This window comes from Drosophila persimilis, unplaced genomic scaffold, assembly GCF_003286085.1.
Source record: "Drosophila persimilis strain 14011-0111.01,24,50 unplaced genomic scaffold, DperRS2 tig00003933-arrow-pilon, whole genome shotgun sequence".
Classification (NCBI taxonomy): Eukaryota; Metazoa; Arthropoda; class Insecta; order Diptera; family Drosophilidae; genus Drosophila; species Drosophila persimilis.
This window is the reverse complement of record NW_020825706.1, coordinates 665,738-685,520: the sequence shown is the minus strand read 5'-3', so window position 1 is coordinate 685,520 and position 19,783 is coordinate 665,738. Positions and strand designations below refer to the sequence as shown.

At 39.5% G+C, this 19,783-nt stretch overlaps 2 protein-coding genes across 10 annotated transcripts in view; both read right to left on the bottom strand.

The window, feature by feature from the left end:
- Nucleotides 1-739: 739 nt before the first annotated feature.
- Nucleotides 740-5,749, bottom strand: LOC113567254 (tropomyosin-2). 2 transcript variants are annotated; one of them, XM_026994481.1, is made up of 4 exons: nt 5,687-5,749; nt 2,333-2,980; nt 2,087-2,264; nt 740-822 (listed from the first exon to the last, which is right to left on the bottom strand). In XM_026994481.1, exons 2-4 carry the CDS (start codon nt 2,924-2,926, stop codon nt 740-742), a joined length of 855 nt encoding a protein of 284 aa, XP_026850282.1. In that variant the 5' UTR covers nt 2,927-2,980; nt 5,687-5,749. The 2 variants fall into 2 exon arrangements, 1 of the variants encoding a protein (XP_026850282.1); XR_003409378.1 differs by lacking the exons at nt 2,087-2,264; nt 2,333-2,980; nt 5,687-5,749 and adding an exon at nt 1,404-1,626 and having other exon boundaries at nt 797-822.
- Nucleotides 5,750-7,919: 2,170 nt separating this feature from the next.
- LOC6594459 (tropomyosin-2) overlaps nt 7,920-19,783 on the bottom strand; it is a 29,930-nt gene continuing 18,066 nt past the window's right edge. Inside the window, exons 6-10 of one of the 8 annotated variants that reach the window (XM_026994507.1) lie at nt 16,066-16,136; nt 15,466-15,541; nt 15,223-15,285; nt 12,867-12,936; nt 7,920-8,279 (exon numbers count right to left, since the gene is read on the bottom strand). In XM_026994507.1, the coding sequence (XP_026850308.1) occupies nt 8,194-8,279; nt 12,867-12,936; nt 15,223-15,285; nt 15,466-15,541; nt 16,066-16,136 (366 nt within the window). In that variant the 3' untranslated portion in view covers nt 7,920-8,193. Of the gene's footprint in view, nt 8,280-8,629; nt 9,570-9,879; nt 10,687-12,208; nt 12,382-12,866; nt 12,937-14,597; nt 14,661-15,222; nt 15,286-15,465; nt 15,542-16,065; nt 16,137-17,040; nt 17,112-19,783 lie in introns of those variants that run through there. The other 7 variants (XM_026994506.1, XM_026994503.1, XM_026994505.1 and 4 more) reach the window with 7 other exon arrangements.

Genomic DNA, 19,783 nt, shown 5'->3' with positions numbered 1-19,783 from the left:
CCACAATTTCTGTTCAATTTCAGGCAAAGAAAATCAATTGATGCATTTTTCTCATTAAAAGCAAACATCAAACATATAATTTTTTTTTAGCAAATTTTTTATAAATTTTTTTGTATACTTTTTTTGGGTATTTTTGTTTGTGTAATTTAATTATATAAATTCAAATTTTAAGCAAAACTTCATTCTAAACAGCATCTATCTATCTCTCTCTCTCTCTCTCATTGTGTGTCCGCTGTTTGCTTTTTCTTAATATTTTTAAACAATTGTTTTAAAAATAAAAAATATATTTTTTTGGGGGCTTGGGCTGGTAAGGAATTAACTTTTACTTTCTGCTAAAATGTACTGCCTTGTGGTTCTTCTGCTGACTCCTTCGATTATTTTATTGTTTTAAATAATAAAAAAATAATTAAATTAAATGGTTTTTTATCGTTGGATTCTACTATCAATGCTATGGCTTGGTGTTGTTGCTGTTTGCTGATCTTGTTGTGGTTGTTATTTATTTATTAAGAAATATATAGATTTATAAAGAATTGTAATACACAAATGGATGTTGGTCTTGGTACTTCTTTTGGTTGGTTTTTCAAAATCATTCTGAGATATTCGTTGAATTTTAGTAGAGTTCCTTCCTCTCTTAATCGTCCTCCGTTGTTGTTGGTGTTGTTGTTGTTGTTGTTGTTGGTGTGGTTGGTGTTGTTGATGTTCGTACTCGTTGTGGTTCCAGGGTCCAGAATGGGGTCCCTTAGTATCCAGCCAACTCGGCGAATGTGGAGTCCATCTCGTCGGCGAGGGACTTGTACCTGTCCTTGTTGATGCCCAACTCGTCTGTGGAGTGCAACAAAGAAATGTCAGAACGTTAGATCAACTCGTTTCCAGTTGGTATAAGGTAACATCGAACATAGAACAGTTCAACCTTCGAATTCGGTTGAGGTTTTTGATTTTAGTGGCGCGCTGTTCTGGCAAGCGTTTTTTTCTATAGTTTTTTGGGTTAGTTTTTGCAGCATTGTGTGGGAGGGGGTACGGTACGGGGATCTATGATCTATCTATCCAATCATTGCAGACATTGATCGCATGAGAGAATGAGAGCAAAAACCTAAGCGAAAATCATAGAATGATTTGGGAATTGAGAGAGATTGATGATATTTGGCAGAGAAACAAATTGACTGAGAGAGAGAGACAGAGACAGAGAGATACGAGTATAGAGAGAGAGAGCGAGAGATCGAGTGGCATTCGATAACGAGTGGGCATTACGAGTAGAGTAGTGTCCGGTAGGTGGAAGAGTAGAGGCAAGACAGGACAAGACAAGAGATCATGCCACATAAGAACAAGGTAATCTTTTGCTCATCATATAAACCACATACACATCATCATAGCAAAAATACATATTTACATATAGATAGATTCACCTGTGTGTTGAAAGCATAATTAACTACAGCTGCAACTGGTATTTGGGCTTGATCTGAACTTATTTTTACAGTGTACTGAATGGGGCTGTGTGTCTGGGGTATAGCGGGAGACTAAACAAATTATTTACAGTGTAATTCTGTGACAGAAAATGTGGGTAAATACACTGAATTCTGTCTGGGGATAATCGCAAGAATATAGTAAACTGTTTCGGGGAGGTACTCTTTTTGTTCTTTGGGGGGAATGGTGGGGGTTCTGTGGGTCTGTGTTTCGTATTGATTTTGTTTTGTTCTTGTTTTTTTTTTTAATATCCAGTAAGTTCGGCAAATGTCTGGTCCAAATCGTCGCAGATTGCTTTGTACTTTTCCTTCTCATTGAAGAGACGGTCTGCAAAAGGCATTTTGTTGTTTGTTCATTTATATACAGATATATATAGAAGAGATATTTATAGAGAGATAGAGAGAGATATGGGGAATGGGTATATATCACATCAATTAATGTAAGCAGAGTATTATTAAGTATTATTCCGTTTAGTGATATATACAATGCGAGCATTAGTTGAAGCCTTCGTTTCGGACAGCATCTGAGGCGTCTCATTGCCATTGCAGATATCGTACGAGTGTACATATCATTGGATCTGAATGGAGAATGAGGCTGGAAAGCGATGGGTTGTGCTGGAACCTACCTTCTAGCCTGTCGACCTCCTTCTGCAGGCGCTTCACTTGCTTCTCGGCGTGCTCGGCGCGCTGCTCGGCCTCCTTCAACTTGATGGCCAGGGTCTTCATCTCGCGCTTGAATTCCTCCACGCGCTGGTTGGCCTTCTCCTCGGACACTTCCAGAGATTTCAGGGAGTTTCCGACAACCTACAGGAGAGAGAGAGACAGAGGACAATGACAGAGGGACTCAGAGACCCAGAGGGGGAGAGACATACCTTCAACTCTTCCTCGAGCTCCATGATCTTGGCCTCGCCGGAGCGGACACGATCCTCAGCGACCTCCAGCTCGTCTTCAACGAAGGCCAGCTTGCGGGAAACCTCATCGGACTTGGTGTCGGCATCCTCAGCGAGCATGCGGGCCTCCTTCAGCTGGTTGGTCAGCTGGTCCATGCGCTCCTCATCCTGCTGGGAGCGGTTCTCCAACACCTTGCACATACGGTTGTTCTCATCGGCCGACTGTGTGGCCTCCAGCAGCTTCTGTTGAGCGGTGGTCGAGCGTTCCTCAGACTTTTCCAGATCCTCCTCAATCTGTTGGACCTTGCGGTTCTGGGTGGCGACCTCAGACTCGGTGGAGGTCAACAGTTTCTCCTTCTCCTCCAGCTCGGCGTTGGCCTTCTCCAGCTGCTCCTTGGCGGTGACCAAATCGACCTCAACCTGGACGAACTTCTTCTCCAGATCGCGCACTTCCTCATTGAGTTTGTCGGCGCGGGAGTTGGCATCCTTGGCTTGATTCTCGCAGGTATCTGCCTTGTCAATGGCATTATCCTTCTCAAGCTTCATCGCTTGCATCTTCTTCTTGATGGCGTCCATGGTGTTTGTGTTTTTTTGTTATTGGCTCAGAAGGGAAGAAAACTGGAAAAAGCACTGCAAAACAAGAGATCGAACATTTTGGTTAGATATTTTTTATAGCTAGAAAATAATTTAGTTCTATATGATATCATATGATATGGTCAACTTTATTTATTCTTCAGTTGGAGTGTTTAAGTCCTCTAGCTTGGTTTTTTCGTTGGTCTACAAATTTTCTTTGATGTAGATATAGTCTCAAAAGGATTCCCATTGGCTATTCAATTAGAGTCTCTTAATAGTCTGTTGCTAAGCAAAATCCTTTAGATATGTCATAATTACTTTTTGGGAACTATATATATGGGAAATATATTGACTTTTAGTGCCTGAAAATTTCTATGTTACACGATTCTTTCAGAGGACTTTAGAGGAGCTCCCGGCTCTCCTTAACTTTAGTTGAAAAGCCACAAAAGGCCGCTCTTTGGTTTAACAAGAGCTCTATCTATGTCTTCCTTTAAATACATATAGACACCCATAATATATAATTTCTTGTGTGATCTTTCACTTGACACCTAGCCCATTTCCCATTCTACCATTCAACACCTAAAAAAATGCAATTGAAAAACCCCTCCAGGCGCATTTCGATCGTTTCAATAGATGTATCTATATCTACTACATATATATCCACATACGTATAATTATACATATGGTGTATATGTATCTTTGAAATAAATTGAAAATTTTAAATGTAAACACATTTTGTTTGCCCGAGCATTTATAAGCTCGAACGTAATTCTCCCAGTTTTTCCATACGCCCACCTCCGAATCCGGATCCCCGACGATCCGCTGGCTATCGCTGGGCTATATATTTATTTGCTGCACGATTCTGAACAGGTTAAAAATAGACTTTATAAAATATCCAGTCCGCACACACACACACACACAGACAGACAGCAGAAAAACACATCCATGGGCAATGCTTTTTTGGACATTGTGTGCTAAATGTAATTCTAGAGTTTTCCCCACCCCCCCATTATTTCGAAACACATACACACAAATAGATATCGTAGATATAGAGAGAGAGAGCGAGAGATTGCAATTTGAAAAGTTTTCAATTCTTTGGGGTCATCGGATGTATGGATGTGGGTGTGGGTGTGGGTTGTGGGGGCGGTGTGCATAGGTGTGTTTGTGTTCCTGCTGCCAGAAGTGGGACAAAGTCATTTATGTTGTAGTTCTGCTGCTTTTTTGGAGGTCTTTCGATACTTAAGTGGATATAGATACATTTGTGGGGAAAAAGTATGGAAGGAGAGTTCCGAGAACGAAGCAGGCAAAAGGTGTCTTGGGAGAGCAGTGGTTAAGAGGTTTTTGGGAGAGATAAGAGCCCTGATCAAATATAGGTACTAAAAATAGTATTCAATCAAGGAAGTACAGAAAATAGATGGTTAACTAGAAACAAATAGTGGATTCTAAGCACATTTTAAGCCAGATTTGAGACAAAGACATTAATTTCAGTCCTATATTATTTATGATAATAATGATATGATATTGTAGGTAAAATATTAGGAAAATTTGTATCTACGATGTATCCAAATTTGATTTGAAATTCCCACTTTATACGTTATTTTTTGAATGAGAGATATAATGAATGAATAAAGTCCACCTAAAAATCACACCATTTTCCATCTATAAGTACAGACATATTTTGTGGCCTTCGGAGAGCAAGAAAAGCCCTTATAAATGGCAAGAAAATATTCTGTTCGAATTCCGTGTGGGTGGCAGCCACATTTATCCCCTGGTTAAGTATATATATACATATATACAACGATATGTATCTATGTATACTATATATGTATCTTTTGTACATCTGTGATTCCTCAATTTCTAATAATTTCCAAAGAAGCTCTTTCGCTCTCTCTCTCTCTCGCTCTCTCGCTAGACGAAAAACAAACTCAAGGATAAATACGAAAATATTTCGATTGCCTTCGTCGTTGGGCTGTTCGTTCGGTGAGATCATGAGCCGAACAGCCGAACAGCCGAACAGTGGAAAAGAGGAAAAGCTTTTTCGTCTTAACTGAAGTTAAAAATAAAATGCGTCCGTATGTGTTTGTGACAGGCAGGTGTCTGTCTGCAGTTAATTTTAAAGAATTTTTCTAGCGGAAAATCCGTTCGGTGTGTGTGTGAAAATTGTGCGTAGAGAAGAGCTTTCCCTCCACATGTGTGCAAAATGTACCACACTCACACACACACACACACTCAGGAATACATTCCTTTATTGGTATTGGTGTGCCGTCAGATTTAGTTACAAAATTCCTTATAAGCGAATTTTTAAATTGTCCGAAAAAAACTCATCATACAATCTCCATTGGAAGATTGTATTTTATGGAAATTCTTCAAAGGTTGAGTATCGGTTGAGAGTGCTTCCTTTTTGATTGAATTTTAATCACTTGGGTTTATTCAGGTTCAGTTGAAATTTGCGTCACTCTGGGAACTATTTTTATAACAATTTTTTTTTTATATTTAACCATTTCTTAATATTTTATTTTTTACATATGCACATATTTTTTTTAATGGTTTCCCTTTGGTATAAAGCAATTGAAAATATTTTTCTTTCTTTGGTTGAATGCATTTCGATGCCATGCACTTTTCACTATTCTTCAGGCTATTTCTTTCGGGAAATACCAATTTTGGTTTGGACAGAATTGGATGAATCTTCAGTTATTTTATTATATATTATATATTGGTGTTAATATTCTTTTTTGTGGTGCAAAATCCTGGCGTGGAACCAACCTTAGCGTTTCAAACACACTATACGCTGTCGAAACCCCGAGAACACTGATGCTGACCGAGTCGCTTAGCCCAGAAAGCGACCCCAAGAACCAACGCAAGGCAACTCACACACACACCCACATACACACACGAACACAGATACTAACACACACACGCAGTATTGAATAATTTTTCCTCGTCTAACAAATTTCCCATTAAAAAATCTAAGCGCAAAAGCGCTTTCACAACTTTCGGCTGCACGATCGGCGAAAATTTCCCTCAAAATTTCCCACCAAAAGCTGTGTGGGCATGTGTGAGTGTGTGCTCTCTCTTTCCGCTGCATTCTCTCATCATCTCGAGAGGCGTGAAAATTATGCGTTTTGGTTTCCTCTCCTTCTTAAATATAAATTCAAAAATTTCTTCTTTTGCTTTTACTCAGAGAATTTTCATAGAATGTGTGTGTGAGTGTTGGTTTATCCGTCAGATTTTTCAGCCTAAAAATAGCGCATAAATATTCGATGCCTTGCCAAAGAGCCAGAGTCTAACAAGATGAAAATCTATTTTCACTCAGAAATAAATATTGAGAAATATTTGGAATTTTGATCAAAGCTAGAGAACAGTCGTTTCAGAAGTCTTTCAACTGCAGACAGCGACACAATACCACCCTTGGATTGTTGGAAAAATAATATAATATATACAAGAATTTTGTCATTGCTTTGAAATTTTACTTTTGATATCCATACTCTAGCGGTTTGACTGTCCCTTTCTCATATGTGCCTAAAAAGAATGCCTAGAAGCTTTGAATACTCCTTCAGATCGAGGGATTATGTGGAAACAAATTCTCTTAAGGCCGATCCAATCGTTAACTATAATTAGTAGTACAATTCGTTCCCATTCATTTGAGATTTCACTTTTAAGCAGCCCATAGAAATTTGCATGAACTTAAGACAGAAAGAACTTACAAAAGAATAGACAACCGATCTCTGCCAAAGTTTAACAAACGATTTCTCGGTCCGAAATTAATACAGAACTCTATACGATCTCAGAAAATTATTTAAAATTTTGCATGATGGTCCAGACCTGTAAATACCATGCGTTCTTCAGTTCCAAATAATCAATAACCTTCCAAGTTTATTTGAAAATGTTGTCAGAATTTAATTGTGTTCAACAAACTCTTGGAACTACCATTAAAGATCTTTCCAATACGAGTATATTCGTCTCCATAATATTTGTTTCTTCTTGCCTTTGAGCTCTGCTCATTATCCCTCTCCAGATATTCCATTCCCATCAATCCCCCACTTAAATAAAAAACACACTTTTGACGATTTTTATATGCAAAAAATTGTTTCTCTTTATTGATCAGAAAAATATTGAGAGATAAACCAAGATACACATATTGATTTATTTGATTTGCTTGTTTTCATAGAATTATAAAAGCTATGTCGAATTTGTAAATTTTATTTATATATTTATATCTCCCTTTATGTTAATTATTTTTGGTATTCATTTTTCATACAAAGGCCATAAACATTTTACTGCCAGAAAACTCAAGCAATGGGAAAATTAAGAGAAAAATTGACATTTTGCTTAGAGGACATCAAGCGCTATGGATCTTTATAGTGTAGATAATGCTTGAGGGTGTACGATATAGACTGGTGGGTTGAGGGGTTCATTACGAACTTCTTTAAAACTAGCAAGCCGGAAATTTAATTAAAGGGGCAAAAAGGCAGTGTTTTTCTTCACACAACTCTCATTGAATGCTTCGTTTTCTTTATAATTTTTTTTTGTATAAAATGTAATTGCTAAAAAAATTTACTTTATTGTAACATTTTCGGTCTTAGTTCATAGTAGAGGCTGTTATATCTATGTATTGTATGTAAATTTGTTCTGGAATGCTTAGTTGAAGAAGTGTCTGGAGTGTAATGCTAAATATAATTTGTATAGCGGACGTCGAAATGCTTTCAGAGTCCATTTTCCTTTTGTGTTGTGTTGTTGTTTGTAGATCGCAGGCTGCATTTGCTGTTGTTCTAGTGGTTGCTTTCATGTCATCTAGATTGGCTTAGTAGCTGTGAAGATCGGCATACTCCAGTTCCTGGGCAATAGTTTTGTACTGTTCCTTACCTTTGCTAACCTCATCTGTGATCGATTGAGCAGCGGCACAAGAATCGAATGAAAACAATGCCAAAAGGTTAATATACTTTTATGGTTGATTGCTTTATTGCTTAGTTTTGGATACAAATAATAAATAAAAATGTTTGAGTTAAACAGATACACAATAGTTTTAATGTTTCCTCTTCGTCATCGTCAGGCAAAATCAATCTACACAAACAAAATATACACACGCACACACAGAAATCAAAAGTACAGCTACCGATAACAACGGCTACGGAATACAACAGTGCGCCTATGGCTATGCTACAGTAAAAACAATCGAAAGATGTGTGGTGTCGGTGTCGGTTTTGGTGTTGGTGAAGTGTCGAAAGATTTCACGCTGCGCTGGAGGAGGTCGTCGTCCGTGGTCGGTACGCTTATTCCTTGAGGATGAGCTCGACGAAGGCGGTATCGAGATCGTCTCCAATATCCTTGTAGCGCTCCTTCTCCAGGACAAGGTCGTCTGTTCGTCGTAGTGATTGAAAAATCATAAAAGAACGCAAGAATAAAGAACACAAGTTAATAAAAATATATAAAACAAATACCAATTACACTCAAAGTGGGACAAAGACCTGACAAAAACTGACACCTGGTTGGAGGGGGGTTGGAGGACTAAATCTGCACAAATAAAACCATAATTACCTCCTGTTTGGGTTCAAAATAAATAAAAATGCAGCGCTGGAACTGCTTGGCAGCAGCATTGTTGTACGCATCGGCAAGGCAGTGCGCGTGGCTAGCTGTTAATTTTTGGAAATCAAAACGATAAACGGTAAACGGCAAAAAAATAAAATAAAGCAGTGGCTAAAGAGCGACTTTTGGTTTTTGCAATGCTTCGATTAAATGAAATTTTTAATTAAAAATGTATCCAAAAACGTGCTCAAAATTAGGTGTATAAAAGCAGGGCAGCATTTTGTAGCAGTTGTTGTGTCTTTGGTTTTGCGCAGCAGACTCTGTTGGGGACTAGCATCGGGGTCGCAATGGTCGGCTTAGGCTGGTGGTGCTTCGGCGGGAGCAGCCTCGGCGGCAGGGGCAGCCTCGGCAGCGGGTGCAGCTTCGGCGGCAGGTGCAGCCTCAGCAGCAGCAGGCGCAGCCTCAGCAGCAGGAGCAGCCTCGGCAGCGGGTGCAGCTCCCTCAGCCGCCGGAGCAGCTCCTTCGGCGGGGGCAGCTCCCTCAGCGGGCGGTGCTGCTCCATCGGCAGGTGGTGGGGCTGCACCCTCAGCCGGTGCGGCAGGTGCGGCTTCTCCCTCGGCCGGCGGGGCAGCGGCGGCAGCCTCTCCCTCGGCAGCTGGCACGGGCTCTGGCTCCGATCCCGGTGGTGGTGGCTCGTAGTTCTTGACATACGGGACCTCGGCACCCTCTGGGGGCAAATCGATCGAGTACTCGAATGGTGGCGGCGGTGGTGGTGGAGGAGTGGGCTCCTTGGGCGGTGGTGTTGGTATCTTGATGGGCACTGGCGGCTCTCCGGGTGCACCCTCGACGACCAGGGTCGCCGGATCGATGCCCGCAGCCAGGGCAGCAGCCACTGCCGCAGCCACACGCTCGGCCTGCTCGGCGGCCTCGGCTTCGGCCTTGGCCTCCGCCGCTGCTTTCGCTTCGGCAATGCGGGCCAGATCCTCCTCGGTGAGCTCGGGCGTGGGCGGCTTGGGATTACGCGGGTTCCAGAAGGGCTCCAGGCCCACAATCACATCCACGAAGGCTTCGTCGAGGCTGTCGTTGATCAGGCAGTAGCGTTCTTTCTCAACGATCGTGTCATCTGTCGCAGATGTCGATCGTCGTCGGCACGCGATGTGGTTTATGGTTTGTGAGAAAAGCAATACAAGCGATGGAGTAGTGCGAGATATCGATGGAGGACAGAGAGAGCGTCGAGAGAGAGAGAAAGCGTGGTGGAAAAATAAAGCGTGAAAAGGAGGCAGTAGAATCGAGAAAACTAAAAATTAAACTTCGATCAAGTTGTGTAATCAGTGGGGGGGAGTGGGAGGGAAGGCGGAGCGGAGCGGAGGAGGCGCACAGGAGGCAGGCGGTGCATGTTAGTGAGAGTCGGAAAGGAAAGACACATTGGCCAGTTCATTAACGGCGACGAGATCCTTCTAGAGATCCTTGATCTATTTTCATCACTATAGAGTACAAACAACATATCAGGGTTTGCTTATGGCTTCTTTAGGCAGGTGGTGCCTCAGCGGCAGGTGCTGCTTCGGCAGCGGCTGGTGGCGGTGGTGGTGCTTCGCCTGCTGGTGGAGCTGCGGCGGCCTCTCCTTCAGCAGGGGCTGCAACGGGTGGCGCTTCGCCTTCAGCTGGAGCTGCAGCGGGAGCAGCAGCCTCCCCTTCGGCTGGAGCTGCCGCAGGTGCAGCTTCCCCCTCAACGGGTGGAACAGCAGCAGCTTCTCCCTCGGGGGCACCCTCTACGGGGGGCAGCATATCGCCCGGCTCGGCATTCTTCACATACGGCACCTCAGCACCCTCTGGGGGCAAATCGATCGAGTACTCGAATGGTGGCGGCGGTGGTGGTGGAGGAGTGGGCTCCTTGGGCGGCGGTGTTGGTATCTTGATCGGCACTGGCTCCTCTCCGGCTGTTGCAGCCTCGACGAGGGCCGGATCCAAGGTGGCCGGATCCACGCCTGCAGCCAGTGCTTCAGCCAGAGCTGCAGCGGCCTGAGCCTTTGCCTCCGCGGCCTGCGCCTTGGCCTCCGCAACGGCCTGGGCCTTGGCCTCGGCCTCCGCAATGCGGGCCAGATCCTCCTCGGTAAGCTCGGGCGTTGGTGGTTTCGGGTAGCGATCGTTGTAGAAGGGCGGCATGCCCATCAACTCAACGAAGGTCCAGTCCAGGCTGTCGCCAATAAGGGCATAGTGCTCTTTCTCGACGATCGTCTCGTCTGGCAGTTGACCGATTGGTTGGGTGTGGTTCAGGTTCAGGTGTGGTTTAGTGGTTCATTGGTTAGTGGTTGGCGCGGGGCGGCATCAGCGAAAGTAGAAATTCGGATTAGAGCAGAGTCACAGAGTCAGAGATCGCGATCGAGGGAACCTTCAGTGGCCGATTGGGGGTTGCGGGGGGATCGACAGAGGAGGACACTCAACGATGGACGCTGGACGATGGCACGACGATTCTTGGGGTTAGTTCATACATTTTCTTGAAAAATACTTTATTTGTATTTGTTTTTGTATAGTATATGTGTATGTGTATGTGTATGCATAGGTATATTAAAATATAAATAATTAATTTATGTTTATCGTAAGTAAATCGAATTAAAAGTGTTTTTTTAATGCCATCCTTATTGTGGGGCCCCCAATTTCTACCCAGTTCGGATATGGGATATATGCAGAAGGATTTTTGTTTTTTTGTTTTTGTTGTTTTATTTTTCAAATAAAAGATAGGCGCAACCGGAAAATCGGCAAACGCAAATTGCAATTGGAATGGATGTGCGCTGGCTGTGTGTTTGTTGTCTCGCTTAAAAGTTGTTGTTTTTCTTTTTGTTAAATTTGTCGAAATAATTTTAATTGTAATTATAGTAGTGTGTGTGTGTGTTTTTGGGTGGTGGTGGTGGGGGGGTGTGTGTGCGTGTGGTAGGCGTGGCGGCAAACTTAAAAGTAGGCAAATATTACACAACGTTTTGCAAACACGACAATTTGTTTAAATAATGTATAAACAATGTATAAACATTAGCATATATGTATTGTAAATATTAATACAGTTAAGCGCTGGCGACAAAAATACAAAGTTTCTTTTTTAGCATATAGAATGTACTTCACTTTCTTTAAATATAAATAACAGCGTTTTGTTTGTCTCTCTATTTAAAATAAAAAATACACATAAACTAAGAAGAAGGCGGCAATGCATTTTGTTGTCTTGTCCAAGTTGTCATCTCGATTTGTCGATTTTAATCGTAATACACAAAACAAAACAATGTAAAAGGGTAAAATGGGTAAAAGGGGTAGCAAAAGCAAGTGTAAATTAATGAATAAAACATCTACGTTTATCTCTCGTTTGTCGAAACGAATAGGGGCATTAAATATTGCAACAGTGTTGTAAAGGCGATATCGATAAAATTTGATTGGAACGCTAGCTGCCAGTCACAGCGACGCGTGCGTGTGCGTGCGCGTCCTTTTTGGAATTTGAAAATTGGAATGCGCTTGCTACGGGAAGAATGTCTTGTTTTTTGCTTCTTTCGTGGTCATTATTTAACCCTAATAATTTTTAATTTTCTTTCGTTTTTTTTTTTGTTTGCTTTTGTTTTTCTCCAGAGTTCTTCGGAAAGATGGCGTTCACTCTGCAAATGGAAGACACTTGGCGTCCTGGGTGTCTTGTCTTGTCTCAAGTTATGCTTTTGAAAGGGGTGTAAATGTGTTTTGTTTTCCTTTTCTAGATTTAAATATGGAAATCGCCAGTTTTGTTGGGGGTGGTGGTGGCTGGTTGTGGTTGTGGTGTGTATATAGTTTTGACGTCAAAGCAGGCAGTTTAGTTAATTTACACAAGCAAATTAGATGGTTTTACATGTTCTGTATGTCATGTAAAGTGTTCTCCATTTCCTCCTGCAGCAGTTTGTTCTTTCCGCGCTCATTCAGCAAGTCATCTGTTCGTTTGTTTTGTTGTTGGGGATTGGACGGTGCATGCAGGCAGGTTTTACAACAAAATTTAGCGATCGAGCGAGCGAGCGAGGGTACAAGCAGCGCAAGTTGTATTGTTTTTGTTAAGCACAACATTAACAACAAATAATATATGAAAAATAAATAAAAAATACAAATAAATTAAGGAATGTTTTTTGGATAAACAGCAAATAAAAGGAAAGTAATATCTCAAGGTGTGGTACACTAAAACTTTCACTAAAGAACACAATTGGTACTGGATTTGGAATAAGGAAATTAATTTTGATCCTACTTATAAATAATAAAGAACTAACATATTTTATAAATTTCAAATTAACTAATATAATCGTTGTACTTTAATTTTTGAAATACTGCTACACAAGTTTTGGAAATATTCAACTGGTTTTTATTTCCGTGGCCAAGTTCTCTTAGAGCCTCAGTAAAATATTGATAAATTCTTTGACGGACATACCTTCGAGCCTGTCGACTTCCTTCTGCAATTTCTGAACGGAACGTTCAGCGAACTCAGCGCGAGCCTCAGCCTTTTGTTTGGGAAGGAGGGAAAATTAAAGTCATATATTAGTAAAAGGTTACAAATTCATTGGGGAGAAAAAAGCAACAAAAAGTGGCTTGCCGGCATGGATTAAAGGGTAACAGAAATATCCCTTTGATCTATCCCTGGCAGACGAATCAAATTCTGTGCCCCACACTGTCATTCACAGCGCAACGCAGACAGAAGTTTGCTTGAATTTAAAGCCAAGAAAGCTTCCCAAATAAGCTACCAAAACCAGCAGAAAAACTTACTTAACAAATGTAGATGAAGAAATGAACATTAGTCAAGATATAAGAAATGATTTGGTGAAATTAGTTGAACAATTTATAGAACTAAAAGTTAAACAAACATTTAATTAAACTTCATTCAGTTAACACTTAAAAAATCTCTCGGTTTTTATTCGACTAAAATGCTTACAAACTGTTGACGCTTTTGTACGAGTACTATTTAGGGTTTTTTAGACAAAACCTAAATCAGACAAATTAAATTATCATTAAGGGAAATTGATTACATTACTGGTAGAGGAGGCTACGCAGTCACTGCTTGGAAAAAAGAATAAGTGAAACTGAAAATGCTGTTAAGATTATTTAAATCTAGAAGAATCTCTAGAATATCTACGCTCATCGATTCATCGGTTCTTTCGGCGCGACTTACAGTTTCTACATTTAATTTGAACTGTATGAGCTCCTGTTCGTAATATTTCTGATTGACGCGTGCCTAGACGTCGGGAGAAATACAACAAATTATGGTATATAGTTTTTATAAAATAATAGATCAATTTCACGTACATTTTGGGTTTTCTGTGTGTGTGTGTCTGTGTTTGTGTTTTTTGGGGGGTATATAAAATATCTACCGAAATTAGATATCTTTTGTTTTGAATTAATTTTGATTTGCATTTAATTTGAGGCTACTAATCAGGCAGTAGAAATGTGTAAGAATAGTGTTGGAAAAACGTTCTCATTGGTGGAATTACAGTGTTGGGAAAACAGTGTTGCAAGACCATTGATGACTACTAACCAAGCAGTGGAGTGGAAGGAACCCTTCTACTTGCCGCCACCATCCAAGCAGTAGAAGGAGAACAGAGTGTTGCATAACCACGACTAGTGTTGTAAGTCAGTGACAATTAATCGAGTTGTGAGTGGTTCGGTTCTATTGATCATCAGTTACTACTACTACAACAAGCAGTAGAAAGCTGGAAGTATCAGTGCTGGAAAACACATTTTCCTTTGTTGCACAAAAAGTTGTTTTCAATTTTGAACAAATGTACACACACACGTCTTGCGAGAGGGATGACACGACAGAAATACTTGCCCATGGATGTACGCTATATCGTATATAGTAGTATAACGATATTGATCTATAATTTCTATAATTTTCATCATTTTATTTGCCATTTGTTGTATTTTTCCAAAGTGCTTTTTTTTGTTTATGGTTTTTTTTTTATAAAAAAGAAAATATTAAATGTCGAATTGACGAATATGTACAATAAATTTAAAATTGAGAATAACGATTTGTGCAATTCAATATTTTCTTTTTTTTTGTTTGTTTCTTTCAGTTTTAAGCTTAATCTTAGTCTAGAGTTAGTCTTAGTTTAAAAGCGGTTTCACCAACACCAAATATATTCAGATATATTTCGACTCTGCATAATACCTCTTTCAGAGAATGATCCAAGACCTTGATTTGCGTTTCAAAGGTCTCCTCTTTTTGTGTGGCCTGGCGTTCAGTGTTGGTAAGCGTTTATTAAAAGCAGTTTTTGTTCAACAGAAATTAATAAATGAAACAATATTCATGCAAGGAACGAATCAGTGGTCAGTGTTGGTAAACATCCAGCGGGTGCGCAAATTAGAGATTGTTTTTTTTTAGCAGCAACATTTAACAAAAAACAATAATATGAAACAAAGAAATAAAAGAAAATATAAATTAGTAAAGAATATCAATAAAATATATAAAATTGATTGATCTGTAAATATCATGTCGGTAGACATTTTATAAGAATTATTAGTACAACAACGAAATGAAAGATTCGAAAACTCTGCGCAGTACAAGAGTTCCTTCAGAAGATCTTTCTTTTTGGGAGGGGATTGGCTGTCTGAGGCACCCCTCCCTATAAACATTATATGGTATAAATCAAACAAAAACGAGAAACAACAACAAAAGAGATGTATATATATAGCCGCTGGTTTCGGGCACTCGTTTGGATCTGGGATCTGGGAAATCCTCTTTGCTTTTCGGCCACTTTTTGGTGCGAAGGCTTTTCTTCTTGCTTGATATCTACCTCCTTTAGACGAGTGTTCAGGGTCTTGATTTGGTTCTTGTATTCTTCCTCGCGTTGGTTGGCCTATTTTCGTTTTTTTTTTATATCGTTTTCGTTGTTGTTGTTGTACATTTCGGGGGGAGTTTTTTGAGTATTTCGGGAAGGGGGAAATTCAATATAAATATTTAAGAAAGTTTGATTTAAATGATTTTCATTAGGTATATTCCAAATGAGAGTAAATGTAAGCCATAAAGAGATACTGACCTTCTCCTCAGAGACTTCCAGGGACTTCAGGTTGTTACCAACCACGCGCAGCTCTTCCTCAAGCTCCACAATTTTGCTGTTGGACGAGAGACGGAATGTTTATTACAAAAATTTGACAAAACAACCAAGTGGCGGAAAAAGAGAAGAACAACTCATGCAATTGTTAAATATAAAGGTTTTCTTTTTGTGCGCGCAATTTATGCCAGACTCCAGCAGCAACACTTCACTTTCGAAAATAGTCTTGTGGCTGTCGCCTGTGTCTCCGACTGGAGGCGATCCACCGATGGATGGATGACCAAGAGATTCCGCAAAAAAGCGTCAAATCATGTTGCCAAGGTCTGGCAATATTTTTATAATCATAACAATTGTTTTTGGACCGGACCGACATCATCTCCAGACGTCGGATTTCACTTTTTTGGCATTTATTTATAAACTATGGAAATTATAAATAAATATTTGTCCATCGCTGGCATAGATTGCGCACAAAATGAAACCCAAGAAAAATGTGTATTATATTTAACGAAATGCAGTTAGTAAACAGAAACATCGAAGATAGATAGATAGTAGAGGCGCTGTGGCTGTGTGGGGCATTGGACAAACCTTTCGCTAAGCTCAACTTTTTCCTCGGAGCGCTCCAGATCTCCTTCCATGAGCACAAGTTTTCTGGCAACCTTCAGTCGTAGGCGTAGGGCGTAGCAGCAAGGCGGAATTCAAGGCAGCGCAAGGGCGTGGCAAGGTGTTAGCACGGGCATTGTATTAATGTACACACACAACGGCAACAAAGTGTATTTGTTTTTGGCATGGGTTAGGAAATGGCAATAGAAAAAAGTAATGTTTTCACAGATTAGTCAAGTGTCTGGCTTAAACGCTGGGGATGTTGGTACAAAAATGTGAATACTGTGTGCAGGATCATTCGTGATTCATGATACAAACAGCAATTGGGGCTTAAGAGGTGCAAATTTCTCATTTTCGCAGTGCCTTAAGAGAGAGAGAGAGCGAGAGGAAGCTTGAGAGCGCATGGATTGTGACGTATGAGTCGTAGTTGGGATGACACTCACGCAATCATGAGTTCTTACTCTCTGAGAACACAGAAGAGAGAGCGCTGCTTCTGCACTCACTGGAAAGCTCTTCAAAACACTGCTTACTTCTTAGGCACTGCTTAAACGAGGCTTAAACTGCTTCACAGGGAAGCAAGCAGGAAAATCTGAGCCTCTTTAGCCTTACTTTGCTCTTTTTGTTTGTTGTGCTTCGTTTTGTTTCTAAACTACGAAACATGCCTTTATTATACACAATATTAGATTCCAGTGGATAGAATATTCACATTTTCAAACCAAACAATATACAAAAACATTTATGCAAAAAGCTAGCTAGCTAAAAGAATAAACAATAACAAAAATCAAAATTTAAACTGAAAAATGTAAAAACGGGGAAATATGTATGTAATATGCAATAAACAGCTTTTGAGGTTAGGTTTGCGGCAACTTCAACATTGTTTTTCATTAAATATTAGAAACAGGAAACATTTTTGTAACATATTTAACGTTTATTTGGTATAAATTGAAACTTAAAACGTACTTTTCACCCTGTTCGGCACGTTCTTCGGCACGCTCCAAATCAGCTTCAACCATCGCCAATTTACGGGCAACCTTTTCTCATAGACAATTCATTTACAATTCAATTCGATTCGATTGATTGAGTGTTGGTTTGATATAATACAAGAAGTTTTGTATGGCATATACAGGATACACAGGAGAACATATAGAAAATGTATTAAATTTGATGTTTGGGTTTTACAAGTTTTTTTTTTTAGTTGAGAAAAACATAAAGCATTAGAATGATTTATTGGTTAGATTTGTATGTTCTGTGAATGTTTGAATGTATATGTTTTTGGTGTATCGCCTTAATGTCTAATTTAGTAATTAACAAAACAAATTGTTTAATTTTATTGTTATTTTGTTGTGTTTTCGGTTTTGTTTCCTATAAAACTTGTGCTTTACGAGTGTGTGTCTTTTATATTATACGATCCAATGGTTTACTAAAGTTATAGTTTGATATTGGAGATATTATATGGAAAAAAAGTATATCTGGTAGTGGATTCGATTTTGTTTATACCTTCTCGATGTTGTTGTACATTTCCTAGGGGATTTTTCGGATAGTTTTCCCTGTGAGTAAATTCCCAACAGTTGGGTATTTCCCTTCCCCCTAAAAACAGTTCTTTCACTGTATTTTTCTTGGGTTAACCTTTGCCAAGGGAAATTAAATTCAAAATCTTTCAGATATCATAGCTTAAAGCAATTTCCTGAAACATCACCCCCCACATCCCATAATCATAACTATGAAAACTCATTTATTTAAAGGAAATAATAACTGGCTGAAGCTGAACATTACAACAGCTTTATTTGGCAGCCTTTTGGCCAAAAGATGCTTCTTTTGAGAAAGGCGGAAATCGTTTAACCAATCTGGGGGCTATTTGCCAACAAAATCAGCCAATTTCCTGCTTTGACGTATGCAAATATGTAGTCTCCAGAGGTAAGTGAGGGATCCACCAAATGAACCGTGAATCATGAAAAAGTAAATGCAAGGTAACTACTAAAAAGTGTCGTCAGATTTTTAAACAGAAAAAGATACGATGTGGAGAGGGCGATCCACGCACATTTCTTGCCGTTGATTCACTCTTTTGAGTGGCCACTCTCTCTCTCTCTCGCCCCTTCAGAGCGAGGGTCAAGTGGTGCAGCATTACGTTTTGGATTCATCATCGATCGTTTTGGCAACAGTTACAGAGGGTTTTTAGCCGCTTATGTCATGGGGCCTCAATGGGCTGCTGTCGAGCACAATCCCCCCATATTTGGGGAGCGGCCTTCTCTTATCAAAGTTTTCAGTTAAACAAACTCTTTCGCTCTCTCTTTGCCAGTTCTTCTTTGCCTTAGTTTTCCGGCGAAAGATAAGGGCAAAAAGTGAGGACGCAGACACGGGGCTTATCTGCAGGCAATGGCCGTGTATCAGTTAACAATTGCTTTATTTCATCGATTTCTGGCGACTGACGTGCGAAACACGTAAGCAAAAAAACACAAGAGGGTTCTCCTTGAGAATGGAGAGAAAAAAATATTCTTTGTTGCCAAGGATTACTGAAGATTAGCGAAGGATCGTTTGAAGAAGTATTGGAATGTTTTGTAGGGCAGAACCTTCTGGATTTTTCAAGGCCTGAAGATAAGGTCCATGCAGAATGATCAGACATATATTTCTCGAAGAATAATTGAATAGAAGGATTTTGCCATGCAAAGATTTAAATTTACAAGAATCTCTCTTGTAACTCTTGAAAAATCATCGAAGAAGAATCTTGACAATAAGTACAAAGATTCCATACGCATATTCCTGGCAATCCATAGATAAAACGTATCCTCTTTCAGTATATATGTCGATTGAATCGTTTAATACAGTTCCATATATATTTTTGGCACCCTGGAACTCCCTTCGTCCTCTTCAATTTCCTGTAAAATTAAGCTTGTTCAAGCTCTCCTTTAAAGCAAATAGAGTTCCTGTAAAATCATATCATAGCTGCATAGTTCCATAAGCAATTATCTGTAATATTTGTTTCAAAAAAAGTCTCCTAAATAATCGTTTAAATCCTTACTTCAAATTCTGTTTCAGCTGCAGAGATTTCCCACTTCTAAATTTCATCTATATCATATTTCACCCCTAAACCTTCATCTTTCAGTGGCCAAAACCTGCCTCAAGAAAATGTACAACAAATCGTAAGAATAAAACATTATCTGCTCCCAAAAAAGTTCAAAAGTTAGTTTTTTATGCTGCATTCATATATGTATTTTATAATATATATATTTTGTTGTATTTGTATATAATTGTTATATAAACTTTAAATTTGCAAAAATATTAAATCAAAAATTATTAAAGGAAATATTAATTGTTTTTTTTTGGGTGGTTTTTTTTTTAGTAATTTATATAATAATATAATTTTGAAATAAAATTAAATAATCTTTACAATTGTTGCTTTTTGCAATAGAAATATAAATCAAATGACAATTTTGTATAATTGAAATAAACATCAAAATATATGCTTTTTAAGCTCCAATATCATTATTTTAGAGAACACTTTTTTGTGTATAAATCTCTAGTACAGGGACGATAGCAAAAGTACACTTGGATCGCTTAACATTTAACATAATTTACAAAATAAAAGACACACTTGTGGGCGGCACTCCCCGTCGGGAGGAGCGATGATATTAGGCTTCATCATTTGTTCATCAAACATCTCATTGGATTGTATGTACATCGACTAATACACATATTTATATTGCAT